Source organism: Centroberyx affinis, unplaced genomic scaffold (genome assembly GCF_046629955.1).
Source record: "Centroberyx affinis isolate AG114_WGS23_722 - 3 ecotype Tasmania unplaced genomic scaffold, CSIRO-AGI_Caff_v1 ptg003636l_1, whole genome shotgun sequence".
NCBI classification, from domain to species: domain Eukaryota; kingdom Metazoa; phylum Chordata; class Actinopteri; order Beryciformes; family Berycidae; genus Centroberyx; species Centroberyx affinis.
Genome location: NW_027281545.1, coordinates 37,856 through 56,843, shown reverse-complemented (window position 1 = coordinate 56,843; position 18,988 = coordinate 37,856). Strand labels below are relative to the sequence as shown.

General features: G+C 41.6%; 1 protein-coding gene across 1 annotated transcript; it reads left to right on the top strand.

Annotated features, from left to right (window-relative positions):
• Nucleotides 1–1,681: 1,681 nt before the first annotated feature.
• Nucleotides 1,682–16,268, top strand: LOC139661884 (kynurenine--oxoglutarate transaminase 3-like). The gene is made up of 14 exons (XM_071540454.1): nucleotides 1,682–1,697; nucleotides 2,715–2,805; nucleotides 3,997–4,058; nucleotides 4,826–4,970; nucleotides 5,420–5,569; nucleotides 5,731–5,817; nucleotides 5,963–6,088; nucleotides 6,895–7,015; nucleotides 13,767–13,843; nucleotides 13,933–14,022; nucleotides 14,171–14,357; nucleotides 15,478–15,551; nucleotides 15,703–15,789; nucleotides 15,917–16,268. Exons 2-14 carry the CDS (start codon nucleotides 2,716–2,718, stop codon nucleotides 15,971–15,973), a joined length of 1,353 nt encoding a protein of 450 aa, XP_071396555.1. The 5' UTR covers nucleotides 1,682–1,697; nucleotide 2,715; the 3' UTR covers nucleotides 15,974–16,268.
• The last annotated feature ends 2,720 nt before the right edge of the window (nucleotides 16,269–18,988 follow it).

Sequence of the window (18,988 nt, the reverse complement as noted above, 5' to 3'; positions counted from 1 at the left end):
GTATTTTGATATTTTTGATTGTAGGTAAGGTGGCCTAACCAAAGAACAAAAGTACCAAGATTATGATTTAATATTTCAAATTTCAAAAGTATTGAAGGATCAAGGTTATTATTTTAGTATTTGTATGTTCTTTCACCCAACGGTTCACTACTTGACAAACAGAATTTGTAATGTTCTTAACATCCACAACACTAATGTTAATACCATACTGTAAAGAGGGTTGCAGGCTGCAGCTGCATGGTGATGTGTATGAGTGATTGGTTGAGAGGCATCCAAGCAATGAAACTGCTGAGAGACACGTGTGAAATGTAAACAAACAGTGAGACTGACTTCCACAGCTGAAGGAATCCTTTCCATTCTGTTAGCAACTTTGTAAACACCACTTCTTAAAAAAAACAATGTTTTCTCTGTTTCTCACTTAAAAGGACATGTGACAAATCGTAATGCTTTGACAGTTAGCATGAGAGAACAGGTCTCCAGCAGCAATACTATGTTCAGAAAATATGCCAGCAAGTTATATGAGGAAGGCTATTGGTTTTTGTTGCTTACTTAGCCTACTGTGTGCACTTACTGTATGCAATTATACTGTAAACTACATTTTAAATGATTGACACTTTAATTTTTCAATTTGGCTATAAAACAGGTCACCATTTTTAAAACTGCAGCATTTTAGCTGCAAAACATACGTCATGCAGGTGCACAATTTCATTAGACAATTTTCTCAGATTTTACGTTAGTTTATGTACCAATAGCTGGCAAAGACGCCGCACAATCGGGCTACCACAGTTTCAAATCATGCGTATCCCTGTCTGCTTGACCTGGTTGGACAGGACTGGAGGTGGGGCTATTTAGGTGAGTTCGATTTAAATGTGGGTCAGTGCGGTAATGCCCCGAATCAGACTGAATTTTGCCCGTTTGACATACAAAATGGCACCATTTTACAAGGAGAGCATGGCGTAAAAAAAACCTACGAAGTAAACAAGGCGGTTTTTAAGTAACGCGATGGATTGTCGAATCTAACTCTTGCTTTCTAAAACCGCTGACCTTCCTCCTCGAAAAATACAGGAGAGGACATTACGTCACAGCTACTCAGGCCCCACTGGTTAGGCCAGCTGCCTTCACGAGCTCCTCGTCAATTTCCTTTTCCCAGATTGATCGTCATTAATACCCATCGTCCAAGTCTTCATTTACTGTATTTGATTGGAAAATACAAAAATACAGAAATAAATCATGGAATCTAACAAAAGTATTTTCGTGGTGGCTCTTATTTTATTTTATAAATCAAGGCCCAGAGAGCTAGAGTGTGCTGCAGTGGCAGTAGGGAGAAGAAAATGCACATCAGGCATCGAAAAGTTAAAAAGGGAAATAGATACATAGAATAGTTACAACAATACTATTTGAATGCCAAACAATAACCCATAATAATAAAATAGACAGCTTTACCATAAGTTGTTGATACGGCGTCCATGCTCCATTTTTACCTCAAGACGCGCATGCATCGCCATACTTGCCAACTCTGATATCACAGAAACTTCCAATAATATTTACTTATCACTTTGCTGGGTCGGGCATGTGTGTACACTTCATAATAACGATATTTCCGACGGCACTTGAAGGCAGCATCACTTTTAGTAGCAGGCTTTGATTACGCTGTTGTCTTCTCCTGCATTTCACCGGAGATCTCTCTGCAGCGAGAAGTAAGTTGAGTGTGCAGACCTGCTGGTGCCTTAACATCTGTCAGTACATGGTATGTGTTCGTAAAATAACGTACTGGTGGCGACTGTCATCACTGTGGTCCGTAGAAAAAGAAAGCTGACAAGACAGCGAGCAGTTGGCAACGTTACAACGCTATGACTAGATGTTTATACTGGCTAACTTTAGCTAGAGAGTGCTAACCTGGTGGGTAACGTTAGTGGGATAACACATGCATTACTAAGAGATGTGTGTGTTGCAGTTGAGCAGTAAGTTAGTGCTGAGGTCGTTTAGCAGGGTGTGAAGTATTTTTGCGATTAACAAATATCTAACTGTATCCATGCGGCCATCATTTCGGGACCCTGTTGCTAGCTCACTACCGCCATCTAGTGTTTTAGGCAGTGAACACTACAAATTCAATTTGAGAAGTAGTAAGCCCTTGGACGACACAACATACAAATCTTTAATAATGATTTTTTTTAATAATGATGCTTGAATACTTTTGAAATGATTAATAGTTAAGCATTATCACAATAATTGCTTTTATACAACAGTTCTATAAACAAAGTGATATGTATAAACACAATTCATGGACCGCCCCCATGTGAGTTGCTTAACTTTCTCTGCTGTAGGTTTGGAGGTAATTGTGGTTATAGTCCAAATGGTCAACCTGATACATTCTGTCATTGTCTAGTTAATGAAATAATAGTGAAATTAAGCTGTTCTTCATAATGCTGGGGACCTTCTACAATCCTCTCATGGACATCTGGAGGTCCCTGCACCCCACTTTGAGAACCACTGACCTAGCCATTTCTTTTTTTTAAACTCAGTACATAGGCTGAGGACTGGGGCAACTTGAATGTTAGCAAGTTGGTTTAAGGCTGGGGTAACCTTTTATTGAACCAGCATTCAATTCTCATACTGTTTCCAGATGCAGTAAAATCACAAATTAGAATAGTAGATCATTATAAAGAAAAATAATATTGTTTTATTCTATTCCTGATCTATCTGTTTCTGTGCAGCATGAACGCAACACGGCACATCCTGAATTCCTGCAAGTTTCTCTGTGAATTGGTTCAGGTGAACTGCACAAGAAGGTTTTGTACCTCACAGGTAAGTCTGTGAGACCTATAAGTTCAGCTCCAGCACTCTGCTTAACATTTGGGCGGTGATACACTTGGTGATTTTTGGGGGGCATTGTAGATTGCAACATTCCTAGCAACAGGCAAAAAAGAGACCTACAGGGTCAAACATACATTTTTTATCCCTTTGTCTGTGTTGCCTATCTACATTGCCTAAACATTGTCTTGTTTATCACCACCCTAACAACATGCTAGGAATATGTAGTCAATTGGAGAGACTTGCTACAAATTACATAACTGTGATCATAGGAAGTGTGTTTGAATGCGGCTGTTATTTTTAATGCTTAAAGCACAGCTGGTAATGGCACAAAATGCTTATCTCACAATTAGATACGTCATATGGGGTTCATTATTCGATACAAGCACGATAAATAAAAGTTCAACGACAACAAAGTCTGACTGTGCTGAATTATGTTTTTTTCTGAACCACAAATCTTTCTAGCAATGGCATTGGCTCGCTAGAATGTAAACAACAATTTAAAAATGCCATTACAAAGTGCAAATAATCTAATTTGGGTGGAGAGCTTATGAAATTGTGATGGGCAAGCTGTGCATAGCAATGAGAATTCTTAGTTATTCTTAGTAATGCTCCTTTCACCCTTTGAGCTCTTGCTCTGTTACTAGCAACGCTCACAGCTGTGCTTTGTGTTTGAGCAGGAGAAAATGTGTCCTATGTGATCACAGTCTTAAACAAATGTGCTAGTGCTTTCTAAGTGCTCGGGTGGGTGGAGGAGTGGGGGGATAAACGATTGGAGTGAGTGAAACTATGTTGACTTTAAAAACTCCACCTGTTAACACCTGTTAGCTGTGGTTGCATAGGAAGTAAGAATCGCTGAACAAAATAGTTATCCACTACAGTTATAAAGTTACTGAGCTGCTTCCTGGTATGTGGATGCACACTAGCCTCCAGTAGGTTGATGCTTGTTTGACTTCTACTGTACTGCCTGGTGTACGAGTGCACACTGCGTTTCCCTTATGCAGGGCTCTTAGGGCTTTCCGCTGCCTAAACAGTGCATACTGTAATTTCCCTAAGCACTGCACATGGCAAAAAGTGCTACACATGAATGAATGAACACACAGAGCCCGGCTCTCATTGAGGCGCTCCTGAGCACCTAATAAGATGCTCAATGAGGTGTAATGCTTGTTTCTTTTGATGTTGCAGTGTATAATGGCGTCACGGCATAAACACTCCAAAAGAATTGAAGGACTGGACAAGAATGTCTGGTAAGCGCAAGGTTAAAAGTTAAAATATTTACATATAAGACAACAGGACAGAAGTATTGATCACAGACCATTTTCCCCTTTTCCATCATCCTCTCCATGATATGAAAGACAGGGGCAAAGTAAGGCTGGCAAGCTGGGTGTAGTCCTTCAGCCTCGATACTATACTATTGAATTTTAGTTTTAGGTTTTTAGTTTTTTTTTTTTTCCAGTAGACACATGCCACATTGTGGGAAAAACACATTATGCCTTGTCTCTTTCATTATAATGCATTAAGGGCAGGAGAGGAAAGCATGCAGTGGATGTTTGGTGACGCTGAAATATTGTGAATTAAAAAAATAGTAATTTGCTCTGGTGCTCAGATCCATAAAGGCAGGCATTTTTCCAGTATCTGTGGCTGGCCAGATTGTAACAGAAAATTGCCTGTGCTTTAAACAGAACGAATAGCCATCAGTTGAAGTTTCTCAAGACATAGCCTAGTAATAGGCTAGGTTGAGTGATCACAAGGGGAAAATATCATGTCGTTATTCTCTATTTTCTGTAATCTTACTCTGTTATCTAGTCCCAATTATGGTACAATATGGAGGCCACAGCCTGTGTGGACCTCTATCTAGTTTTCAAAACCAGATGTGGCTCTTTTGCTAAAATTTTGCCCTCCTCTGTGCTAGATAAAAACTCCATTGTCTGAGATGTTTCATACAGTAAATATTGATAATTTGATCAGAAACACAGGTCTGTGAACACAATGGTTTATTTCATTGTCATTACAGGGTGGCGTTCACTTCAGTGGCAGCAGACCCATCCATTGTCAACCTGGGCCAAGGCTTTCCAGACATCCCTCCTCCTTCTTATGTCAAGGAAGCATTGGCGAAGGCTGCAACAGTGGACAGGATGAATCAGTACACTAGAGGCTTTGTAAGATATTTGTGCCACTCACTCATGATAAGATACTATTAAAAAAAAAAAAAGTTTCGAGAGTGGGATGCCCAGTCTTTCAGCATTTCTTTTAAATCCACTTGAAAAGGAAAAAATCACTAACCCCATAGGTTTAGCCCAAACAGATTACTGCGATTGAATTAGGGCAATGGTTTTGATGAAACTGTTACATAGTGCAGTTTTAATACGTAGCATGGGACAGTATGCCATTACCCGTTATATTGAAACACAACAATGTTGCGATGTTCACTGTAGAGCTGGAAAATGTAATGTGAATGTGATAACAGTTATTGCCATAATCACCTCAAAGGAATTCAACAATTACAATTTTATTTAAACATGTTTTTTTAAGCAAATTATGAGTTTATTGGGCAAAATGGAACCTGGTCAGAGTTTTCCTAGTGATATATTTCCTTCTCATTTAAAAGGGTCATCCAACTTTGGTGAAGGCCCTCTCTCAGGTTTATGGGAAGGTCCATGGACACCAGATTGATCCCTTCAAAGAAATACTGGTCACAGTAGGGGGTTATGGTTCCTTATTCAGCACCATGCAAGGACTGGTGGAAGAGGGAGATGAGGTAAGGAGATTTCCTTCACTTACTGGGTCATGCAAAGGTGTTTCTCTCCATTTGCTAATGTTACTGATGTGGGTGTTTTTTTACTGTTGGGTTCACTGCACTATTCAGGACTTGTTCATACGCATATTGATTTACTGTATACTGTCAATGCCTTCCTCAAGGTCATCATCATTGAACCTTTCTTCGATTGCTATGTACCTATGGTACGAATGGCGGGGGCCAAGCCTGTGTTGATACCACTTCGCCTTGTAAGTTTTACCCAAAGCTATTGGTTTTTGTCAAATTTATTCCATATATATTTCCTTTTCCTACTGCACTGACAGAAGTTGTTAGTAGTTGCTGGGAACCATAAGAAAAAATATGTTCTAAAATATTTCCTTTGCTATATTTTAGAAGTCTGAAAAGAAGAAAAACATTACAAGTGCCGACTGGGTGCTTGACCCAGATGAGCTTGCCAGTAAATTCAACTCTAAGACAAAGGCCATCATCATCAACACCCCCAACAACCCAATTGGGAAGGTATGTGCATATATTTATTAGAGGTGTGAATGTTCACTGGCCTTTCGAATCGATTACAATTCAGAGGGCTACGATGCGATTATAAAACGATTATCGATGCATCTTGATACATACAAATTTTTGATTTCTATACATGATATATATTTTCTCACTGTGACAACTTGCTACTTTTAAAACAGCGTATTTTTAATGATCCATAATTAAAATAAACAGATGAATTTGATGCAAACTCCTCACCTTTCAGCGAAATTCACCGTTTTGAGATCAAAATAGGTCACCTACGAGATTCGTGTTTTTTTGGGGGGGGGGGGTTCGGTTATTAACATTAGTTAAGTAGAAAAGTTTACAATATACTTCACGTTCGTCTCGCAAAGGTAATTATTGAGTCATTAAATCAAAAAATGCTTGCAACCGCTGCCTTTTTAGAAGATGAACTACAAGATACATGGATGTATTGACAAGATAACTCTAGCGTGTGCGCGCTGTAGACTGTCCGGGTGCTGCACTGCCCTCGCAGTTGAGTTCCGCGTTTTTTGTTCTGTCAACATCATGTTATTAACTAACATTTAGAAAATCGATTTTTGACATTTGTGAATCGATTCAGAATTGTCCACGTCTGCATCACGATGCATCTTAGAATCGAGAAATTTCCACACCTCTAATATTTACAGTCCTAATGAAGCACAGAAATGTAAATAATTGCTGTCTCGGCATCGCAGGGAGAAACACTAGGTGTCTCATAACCTTTCTGTACAATTGAAGGTACTAATTAAGTGCTTCTAATAGTCCCTGTCATCTTCCTCCAGATATTCACCAAAGACGAGCTGCAGATGATTGCTGACCTCTGTATAAAACATGACACTCTGTGCTTCAGTGATGAGGTGTATGAGTGGCTCATCTACAAGGGCCACCAACATATCAAAATAGGTACATTTTTGTTTCTCACATAGACCGATGAAAAATCGGGTATTTGCCTGTCAGTGTTAGCCACCTCTGATATGATGGAGGTTCCACTCATATTTTACTCAACAGTTTCAGGGGTGGCAATCTCTAAAACCTGTAGTGACACCTGCCTTAGCCTGCCTCGCTCTGCCTCACCCTGCCCCAAGGAGCTTCCAACCCACAAAGGAATTTAACTTGGGTGTTTCAATGGAGAGTTTCAATGTCGCTTGGTCTAAAGAAGTCCAGAAATGGACTCCACAGGTACTCTTGAAGTGAAAAAGAGGAGGGCTAAGGAGTGCTTCATAATTAAAAAAGCCTTTATTAGCATGGCCAAATAATTGTACCATGTGATCCACCCTGAATTTTCCTATTGGTCACAATAGCTACCTGATGCCCTGATGAAGACAGTGCTGGCTGAAACATGTTGGCTTTTTTAATTTTCCTGTTGGTTTAGCCATGCTAGTAGAGGCTTTTTAAATTATTGAACTCTCCTTAGGTCTCCTCTTTTTCACTAGAATGCCAGTGGAATCCCTTTATGGACTTCTTTTTTTCTACATAATAATAACTTTATTTGTATAGCACTTTTCTAAAAGCAAAGTTTACAAAGTGCTTTACATACAATAAAAACCCCCAAAAATAATGATGCAGAATTCACCACAATCAAATAAATAAAACAGTTTAATAATAAACATAAATAAATAAAAAATAACAAAAAAGGAATAAAAGGTAATACAGGGGATAAATGGATACTAACTAGAAAACGAACAGACATGCAACTAAACACAGATGCAAACAGATAAAAGTGAACGTGAAGAAGAGACACAATTACAAAATAAATGATAAAAAGGAGATACACTGCCATTCAAAAGTTCAAAAGCTTAAAAGTTTAAAAGTTTGGAGCCCCTGAGAAAACCAATAACTCCACCCGCCAAGGCAGCACCAAACCAATCAAAAAAGGCACAGCCAAGACACGGACAATGCCACAAACCACTGCCTCCACTCCAAACAACTGCTCCAGTCCCCAAACCCCCTGCCCATCAAGAATACCCCACGCACAGCAATGACAGCCCCGCAGACCCCAGGCACTCCAGCCGCCAAGCCCCCCGAGACATCCAGGGGAAGCCCCATCCCATGTCCCCTGCAGCACCCGAAACAGGCACAACCGGCCTGCAGGGCACCCCCCACGGGCCCCACAATCAAGCCGCCCCCACAAAAGCCTGACAGGACCCAGACCAGGCAACCGCGCTGGCCAATCCACCAGAGACAGCACCCACCCCCGCAAAACCCGCCGGTCAACTGCCGCCCCAAGAAGCAAAGGCCACCCCCCGCGCAACACCGCCATGAAGCCGAAGACCCCACACAAAGACAGCAGCGCACACCGCCGCAAGAAAACCCCAGCCTCCTTCCAAATCCACGCATTGAACAGCCCCCGTCCCCCAAGACAACAACCGACCAACGAGTCCGCAGAGACGAGCACCGCCTCCGACAGACCAGCCAGCCCAACCGCCCGATCCAAACCCCATCGAGCACCCGCGGGAACAGCCTGACCGCAAGGCCCATGAGAAACGCTCCACAAGCCAACCGCACCCACGACAAGCACCACAGGAAGCACGGGGAAAGCCCCACCCGAACATCCCAAGAACCCGACAGCCAGAACGCCCAAGGTCCGCAAAGCCACCACCACCGCACACGGAGGACTCCCCAATGAACAGAAAGACCGAAGAACAGAACAGCTACCCGAGACAGAGACAGCAGTCCGCAACACCATCAATGCCCCAGCTGCACCTCCCGACCAATTCAATGCCACCCTGGCGGACAAAAGCACAAAAACAAAATAAATAATTGTATATGACCGGGATAAAAGGGAAAATAAAATGATAAAAACAAGATATAAAATAGTAAAAAAAAAAAGGGATAACAGCCTCACTAAGAAAAAGCCTTTACATAAAAGTAGGTTTTAAGGAGAGATTTAAAAGATGATACTGACTACTGACTAGCCTGAGATCCTCAGGCAGGGAATTCCACAATCGAGGGGCCCTGGCAGCAAAAGCTGGGCCACCTTTCGTAATGAGGCGTTACTTTGGAACACTGAGGAGGGCCATACCTGAGGATCGCAGACTGCGTTCGGGCAGATAGGGGGATAACAAGTCAGAGATGTAGCTTGGAGCCAGGCCCCGTAATGCTTTAAAAGTTATCAGCATAATCTTAAAATCAATTCTAAAACTCCCAGGCAACCAGTGAAGCGAGGCAAGGATGGAAGTAATATGGTCTCGTCTTTTGGAATTGGTTAAAAGTCTTGCAGCTGCATTCTGTATTAGCTGGAGGCGAGAGATGGTTTTCTGGGTAATCCCGGAGTAAAGGGCGTTACAGTAGTCAAGCCAAGAAGAAATAAAAGCATGGATGACCTTTTCAAGGTCTGAGTATGATAAAAATGATCTAATTTTAGTGATGTTTCTCAGCTGAATGAAACATGATAGCACAACTCTCGTCACTTGACCATCAAAGGAAAGGTCAGAATCCAAAAGCACTCCCAAATTACTGCCGGTATGTTTATTGTTGGCAGATAAGCTTCCAAGATGACTCAAGATGAAAAAAACTGATGGAATTTGGGGGGCCGATTTAAAATGATCTCAGATTTAGCATCATTTAGCTGGAGGGAACTCTGTGTCATCCAGCATTTAATGTCATTGAGACAAGCCATAATTTGGGGTAAATTACCTGCTTCACCGGGTTAAGTGGTACATAGAGCTGGGTATCATCTGCATAGCAATGGAAGTGGATATTATGATGACGAATAATTTTACCAAGAGGGAGCGTGTACATAGAAAACAATAGAGGACCTAAGATTGACCCTTGAGGAACACCACAAGTGAAAGGGGCAACAGAGGAAGAGGCCTCTCCAACTACAACCAGAAAGTTCTGTCAGAAAGGTATGAGCGAAGCCAATCCAGAGCCAAGTCCCTAATGCCAACCCATTTTTCTAAACAGTTGAGTAAGATGTTATGGTCAACCGTATCAAACAGCGGATCAAATCAAGGAGGATTAAAACTGAACAGGCACCTGAATCAGCAGCAAGCAATAGGTCATTAGTGACCTTTACAAGAGCTGTTTCTGTGCTGTGCAGGGCCCGGAAGCCTGATTGAAATTCCTCAAATATGTTATTTCTATTCATAAAAGTAATCAATTGTGAGGAAACAATCTTTTCAATAATTTTTGATAGAAAGGATAACTTAGAAATTGGTCTGAATTTTTTTTAAAACAAGAGGGTCCAAGGATGATTTCTTTAGTAAGGGTTGAACTATTGCATGTTTCAGGCTGGAGGGGAAAGAGCCAGTGGATAGTGAGCTGTTGACAATCGAAAGAATATTAGGGCTGACAGTCTGGAAAACCTCTTTCAAGAACCTAGTAGGGATAATGTCGAGTGAGCAGGACGAGGATTTCATGCACACAATGGTTTCCTCTAAGGTCAGCAGAGAGATTTGATTAAAATGGGTCAACAAGGCAGGGGGTTCAAAACAGATACAGAGGTCTCTAGTAATAGGGGAAATCCAGATTTCCTCTATTTTATTAATAAAATGGAGAAGAAACTCTTAACAGTGAGTGGCGGGGTGAGGGGGGAGGGGTCACTGAATTAATGGTCTGAAATAGGACCCTGGGATTGTGCCCGTTTCTCACAATAAGGTTGGCGAAATAAGAAGTTCTTGCTTCCTTTTTCTGCACTTTGATACGCGGACAATGCACCTTTAAGAGCGTCAAAAGACACCTTAAGGTTATCTTTTACGTTCTGGTTTCCTGCATTGCATTTTGATGTCTCATTAAGCCAGGGCAAGGCATTGGGTTTGACAAGTTTTTCTTTAAAAGGGGCAATGTCATCCAGAATATTCAGACAAATTTTGTTAAAATCAGAGACTAAGGCGTCAGCAGTAGACTGATGCTGCTTAGAGGTATGGGGAGAGGATGCAGTTAAAAAAGCCCTACAGAATTGGTTGGTAGAGTTGGAATTGAGGAAGCAAGAGCGGATGCAAGTAAGAGGTTTGGGAGCAGGAGGAGGGAGCAAGGTATTAAAAATGAGAGCTTTATGATCGGATGCAAGAAAATCTAAAATCTCCACATCGTCCAGTGAGACACCATAGCTGAGCACGAGATCAAGGGTATGACCCTTATTGTGAGTGGGACCTCTAATATGCTGCACAAGGTTAAAAGATTCAAAAAGTTGTATAAAATCAGTGATAAAAGAGGTAGCAGGACAGCACACATGGCTGTTAAAATCACCAAGAATAAGAACTCTATCATGTCGGGGCATAATAATAGATAGGAGTTCAGAGAATTCTTGAATAAAACCAGTATTAAAATTTGGAGCTCTGTACAGTAAAACACATAGTAAAGGGGATTTGCCAGTTAGCATAAAACTCAGAATCTCAAAAGTAGAGAAACTGCCATGGGAGATCGTGGAGCATTTAAAGTTGTCCCTATAAATGACTGCAAGGCCACCTCCATGACCTGACAGTCTAGCCTGCTGAAAGCACAGGTTTGGGGGGCAGGCCTGTTAATGGGACACAATCTCAGCCATGATTCAGTGATCAAGAAAAAGTCAACATTATTTGAGCTTATGAATTCTTGGCATATAAACAAACGTCTTGTTTGCAAGTGATCTCACATTGAGCAGGCTAAACACAACTGGGCTAATGGGAGAGGACCCTGGGAAGGATTACATTTTGACTGCAGTGGTGAAACATCCTTTTCGATGCAAGCAAGGCTATCAGTAACAGGTATTGCAGATAAAACAGAGATGGAGGGCTGGAGGCGAACAGAAGACAATAGAGAGGCCACAGCAGAATGTTTAGAATACCGATTATTGGGTCTGGTAGTAATTCTGACTGGGATGTTAGATAATTTAACAGGGCTAGCTATATGAACACGTTGGTTAGAGGACTCTAATCCCTTGAATACATCAATTTCATCTATTACAGTTGCATCTATTTCATGATCCCATTTGCATATAGGCGATAAACTATGATAGACAGAAGAGCTTGATTAAATGGAGCCATGCTGAGGTGCCTGTCAAAGTGGGTTGAAGGCTATATGCCTTACTAGGTTTAAAATTAGTAGATTAGTCCCTTTGTTGTTCAGATGCAGACCATCCTTACGGAAAAGGTCAACCTCAGTCCAGAAGGAGTTAAAGTGATTGATAAAACCATATCCAGTGGCCGTGCAGAAATTATTTAGCCACACATTTAAACTAAAAAGGCAACTGAAACATTCAGAGCTTTTTAGCAGAGTCGGGATGGGGCCAGACAGCAGACAGTTTTTACCCAGGCTCTCAATGGTGTAAGCCAGAGACTCAAGCTCGTACTGGACTTTAATTGATTGTCTGTACATTACGTCATTGGTTCCCACGTGTGCAATCACAGTGTGCACCGTGGGATGGAGATCAACGAGAGCGGGGATGAGTTTGATAAGTTCCAAAACTTTGCCACCAGATAAACAGTAAGTGATAGCCCCGGGGAGCTCTACAATCTAACAATTGAGTCGCCAACAACCAGAATCTCCGGTTGGTCGCTGTTGGAGCCGCCGCTGTACACGGCGAGATGATGGTTAAATAGCTGGCTAGCGGTGGCCCCGCTGGCTAAGCTAGCAGCCCTCTTACCAACCGGGAGAGTAATGGAATTAGCCAGCAACTTTTCGCTGCTGGTGAAAACGAGATGGATGCGGCTGAAGTGACCACCAGATGGCCCAGAGTGCTGGACACTGTCTCGGAGGTCCGTTGAGGATTAGAGTCGGGAGCCGCGGAAGGACCAGAAACCTGCTTCTTCACTGGGGAGCCCATTGGGGAGCTGGATCTGCTAGATGGAGGAGTTATAACTGCCTCTTTCCTGATTGATGCTTTTTGACGATCGGCTACATCCACGGTCTGCCATGGTGGAAAGTCATCATCGGCCAGGTCGGCGAGAGGGGCAAAGTGGTTTGACAGCTGCAGAACCATATCTTCCTGTGGGTCAAAATATGGGAGAGAGACCCTTCGGCCCTTCACTACCTCAGCCCAAGAGGCTGAACAGCCGGGACTAGTAGGATCAAGTCTTGTCACGTTCTTATCAGACAACTGCTGAAGATAGCCGGTTGCTAGGCTGCTCAAAACAGGCTAACCAAGAATGGAGTTCTGCCTGCCGCTGAAGAAGGTCCCCGATGAGAAATTTCACATGGATTGCAGATCGGACATAATCCCGGAAATCTCAGTTGCAGTAACCATCATTTAACGCTCAGATGAACGCTCAGTCTCTCAAGTGGAGAACCACGACTGAGGTAAGTCTTCAAACTTGTACAGCAACCTGGCACTGTAGTTTTGTGTCGGTAGTGTCTCTGGTTAGCCTTCTGCTGGATTAGAGCTCCAAGTTGGGAGAAAATAGTAAATCCGTCCCTGGGTATCTTTGAACTCGTTGGTAGGGCAAAACCAGCTAAAAGACTTGTATAACCTGGACGATCGGTAAAAACAATAAAAAGATAAAATCATAAAATGCTAAAATAGTGCAGAGGATTTCAGTAACCAAATCAGGCGGTCGCCATCTTGCGCATGGTCATACCGGTGAGCACAGGACTTGCTCCTCTAGCAAATACCCGATGAGACCCGATGATATAGGTATCGGTAACGCCCTTCAAAAACCCATATCAGTCTAACCTTATTCCCAAGTATATTTTAATTCCCTTGTCTTGGTATCATTTTTTTTTTACTTATCAATAGCCACTCTGCCTGGAATGTGGGACAGAACAATCACCATTGGCAGTGCAGGGAAAACATTTAGCGTTACTGGCTGGAAGGTAAGAAATCTGTGGATATAAAGCAATATTCATGATTTTGTTATTATTCTTGTAAATCACAGCAAATAATTGAAATTTGTGTCTTTTAGCTTGGTTGGTCCATAGGGCCTGAGCACTTGATAAAGCATCTCCAGACTGTCATGCAGAATACTCTGTACACCTGCCCGACACCTTTACAGGCAAGTCAGCAAAGCTCCTGCATTTTCTCTTTAAAAGAAACACTAACACTAACATCTACAAACAGTATATTCTGTGAAGCTTCTCGCTGTCTGGCTCCCTGGAGAGGCTGTGGACTTGTCTCAGTCAGTGCGTCTTGTATGTCTGCAGGAGGCTGTGGCACAAGGATTGCTCCGGGACTATGAGCTGATGGGGCAGCCAGAGTGCTACTTCTCCTCTCTGGCAGCAGAACTGGAGGGCAAGAGAGACCGCATGGCTGCCATCCTGCAGGAGGCTGGTATGTCTCCCATCATCCCAGAGGGAGGCTACTTCATGCTGGTGGATGTCACATCTCTCAGTGAGTTATTGCACATTCAGACTGGCATCATTTAAGACTCCTTGCAAGTGGTGCTTGTGGACATCTGTAGCTATAGCTAGCTAGTTCTGACTCAGGTTAGTTAACAGTTTCCAGTTTATGTTCTTTTTATATGCTTAATTTATTGTCATCATGCAATAAATAGTTGGTTCAAGAATTTCTACGCAAGCGGAGCTCGTAGTCACTAGCAGAAGAAATAAACTTCTCAAACTAAGATGTCAGAATGCAAAGTTACCAGACATGTAAGACATATACCAGTATATGCAAACAAAGGCTAGATAATGCCTGCTCCGGCCTTAAGTGCCTCTGTCTTATGGCCTCTTGTGACCCAGATGAGGTTTATGCAGTAAGATGCAGATAGATTTTTTATTTTTTTGCATACAGTGGTATATATCTTATGGATGCATGGTCAGTTGATTATTCTTGTCTTCCATTCCCTGTGGCAATTGTCTCAAGCTGTTTTGGCCCATGTGATGTGACGTTTTTGGTGTAACTCAAAAACATTTTGCACTTTTCCACTTGAGCCGATACCATTTTTTTGGTCAGATGCAGAATAAAAAAGCAACTTTGCACTCTAACTTCCATTTGTGAGTCCAAGGTCACCTGGGCTCTGGTCTTAATTTGATTTTTGGGCCTGTACGCACCCCTGCTTGTGCATGTCCAGCCAGTATAATACACAGATTCGGTTAATGCTGCTGTTTCAAGAATTTATAGAAATTGGAAAGAAGTTAGGAAAAGTATTCCCCTATGACAACTGGTTAAACACACTCTTGTGTCATCGCAACATGAAAGATGTACCTGTATTTTGAACGCCAGTTAGTTGCCTTGCACAACTGTGTGGGGCGCTTGCTGCAACATGTTAGCGATATGGCTTTATGTTAATGATTTCCACTGAAAATAACTGACTTCTGATTGCTTTGTAGCTTATGAAGCATGCTTTTGTGAACAAACAGCTTTATGTCCTCCAGGGTTTCAACGTTCAAGTAATACGTTTCAGCACTGTGCATCATTCAATACAGAAATATTATAAAGGAGTTGGAGTTACTCCAATTCGTAGCCTATATCAACCTTCAAATTTACCTCCTCTGTGTTTTGATTGTAGATCAGGATCTGTCACACATGACCGATGATGAGGCTTATGACTACAAGTTTGTGAAGTGGATGATTAAAGAAAAGGTGAGTAATTTTAGTTTATACCCTTTTTGGACACAACCATCTCGTCCATATAAGTTGCTCCTTAAACCTAAATTATTGTACTGACTTTGTAATTATTCTGCTTTTGTTTTGTTTTTTTGTGTTACTTTTTTTTAATATGCATTTGGTATAGAAACTGGCAGCCATTCCAGTCACAGCATTCTGTGGAGAAGCGTCTCAGAAGCAGTTTGAGAAATACATTCGCCTGTGCTTCATCAAGGTAAATAGAAAACTGCCTCATTGTTACAAGGCAAAAACACATCATCTAATGAAGATTAACATTACTGAGGTGTCAAATTTATTTGAATACAGGTTGTATTTACTTTTCTCTGTCTTTCTCTTAACAGCAAGATAGCACTCTTGATGCAGCAGAGAACATCTTGAAAAACTGGAATAAGATTTAATGGGATGCACTGTTTACAAAGGCCTTGGCACAATTTCAAGGACTTGTGTTTGTGTGAAACACTAAAGGAATGGGATTAAAGTGCAACACACTGTACAAATTGGAAATTGGGAAGGAAACTTTTTTTTAATATTAAGAGTTTTATTGTTCATTTTCACCATTATACAAAACACACAATAGACAAGGAAATTCAAAAGACAACACTGCATAACAAAACAAAACAGAAAGAAAGTTAACAGCCTTCTCAAGCGGAGGCAGGTACCTGAGAAATAGAAAGTGGTCAGAGAATAAGCAAAGGTATTACCACAGGCCACGCAAAGCAAGAGAAGAAAACAAATGAGAGGAGGAGGGAAAGAAGGGTTGTGTTACTTAACAAGACTTAATTGCTAGGGCAAATGTAATCAGTTACTGTTTACTATATGGTCAGACAAGGAACTTGCGGACTGTGTCCCAGTGGTCCTCCAGGCCCTTATCAAAGTCTTTTAACAGCCAGGCTGCCCGTTCCATATTCAGCAAGTCCAGGTATTCCTCCAGCCACGAATCCCTAGAGAAGCAGGCTGGCTTACATTCCTTCCAGTTTAAAAGAATTAGTCTTTTAGTAGACAAGCAACCCAATGTCCAGAGCCGGTCAACAGTAACTCCAACACTATTAGGGATATTACTTCTAACCAGAGTGTTTTAACAGCTGGACAGTCCCAAAGCAGGTGGAGTAATGAACCTCGATTGCCACAATTGCGCCAGCATAAATCTTGGTGTTTGTCGTCCATCTTGGATAATCTAACAGGGGTAATATATGCACTACTCAGAATCTTGTATTGTATAATCCTAAATCTCACACATTTAGAAGAGCTCAAAGCCGACCTCCAAATTGTATTCCATTGAGAAGCAGTCAAGCATATATTAAGGTCATGCTCCCAAGCCAGCTGGACAGAAGAATATGCATTAGGGGCAGCCCTAAACATTAAGCTATAAATATTTGAGACCACAGCTCTTGACAAGGTTGCCTTCTTAAAAAGCTGATCCCACTCCAAGCTTGAGGCAGGCAGAGCTCCCTCTTTACATTTCCTATTTATAACAGACGATAGTTGTGCATATGTTAAAAAGGAAGAATCCAAAAGGCCAAACTGATTTTTAAGTTGTTGAAATGGTAAGATTTTATCGCTAAAAATCTGTCCAACTGTTGTAATGCCAAGCCTCTGCCAAGTTTTGTTACGTAAAGTGCATCCTCCAGCTGAAAGGATGGGATTACACCAGATTGGACAGGATGGAAGAGAAAGCCCCTTGATGCTAAATCTCCTGTGCAGCTGCTTCACAATAGAGCATGAAAACCTAATAATAGTGTTATCCAATAGAGGTGGTGGTCTTGGACAGTACCACAATGATGCTGAGGATATGATGCTCTTCTCCAGCCATTCCCAGCTACCTACCAGAGAGTCGGGTTTGTAGGCTCAGGTCAATAGATACTTTGCATTGTATGAATGATAATACTGAAATACATCTGGAACTCCTAGACCACCCCTGGACCTGAGTATAATTCATTTCTTGTGCGATTCTGGGCTTTTTGTTGTTCCAAAGGAATCGAATAAAAAGGGATTTGATGTCTCTGAATCAGTTTTGAGGAAATTTAAGAGGAATAGATGCAATGATATGAGCAAGTCTTGGTAGAACATTCATTTTCAATATTTCTGCTCTACCCCATAGAGACAGTGGTAAGGCTATCCATTTGTTGATGTCATCCTTGATGGACTGGAGGATACCAGGGCCATTAAGTCTGATGATTTTAGTAATAGGAGATATGATGTTGATTCCCAAATACTTCATTCCATTTGTTTTCCAAATAAAAGGGGTGCCCATTAGATCAGATTTAAATGAGTGAGAGTTAAGAGGCATTGCTTCGCTCTTGTTCCAATTGATCTTGTATCCAGAAAAACTGCCAAAAAAAATAACCAAATTAAGAACTGCGGGTATAGAGGATGCTGGCTTGCTTGAGGTGAGCAAAATATCATCAGCATACATATTCAATTTAAAATTGTGTCCATGGAAGTTCACATTGTGTATGTCACCACTAGAGTGGATTGCACATGCTAATGGTTCGAGGGCGACAATGAAGAGTAGGGGGCTGACCGGACAACCCTGCCTAACGCCTCGTATAGAAAAGGGTTTTGAGACTAATCCATTAGTTCTAACAGAGGAAAATGGGGCAATATAAAGAGCTTTTACCCAGCTAATGAACTTGGGACCAAAACCAAATTTTTTAATTGTATAAAATAAATAGGGCCTGGGCTCTATCTGGTCAAAGGCTTTTTCAGCATCTAATGGTGCTGCAATGACTGGAGACTTACTGGAACTAGCTTCTAGCATAATCTGGAAAACCCTCCGCATATTATTCGAGGACAGACGACCTGGGATGAAACCTACTTGGTCTAGATGCACTATAGATGGGACTACCTTCTCCAAACGGAGTGCCAGGATCTTAGCCAGGATTTTATAATCACAATTTAACAAACTTAAAGGACGGTGATTACCCATCAGGACTGGATCTTTACCTGGTTTTGGCAACAAAGAGATAAGGCCCTGCACATAGAGGGAGGCATGGATTCAGATTCCAATATTTCATTAAATAACAATAGTAAATATGGAGAAAGCTGCTCTTTAAAACACTTGTAGAATTCGATTCCCAGGCCGTCGTCCCCTGGAGTTTTTCCCGAAGCCATCTTCATGATTGCAATCTCAATCTCAGCCCGTGTAACAGGGGCATCAAGTACATCCCTATCAACCAAACTGACTCTAGGAAGGCTGAAGCCTTCAAAGAAACTGTCCAATTCAGCTTCATTTGCATTATTTACTGTACCATAGAGTTTGGAGTAATAATTTTTAAAAGATTGATTAATTATAGCTGCATCACATTGTAACATACCATTCTCATCTCTAATTGCTGGAATTGCCTGTCTATTTTCTATTTGCTTTAATCTATGAGCTAGCATCCTCCCTGCCTTGTCTCCAGTTTCAAAATACG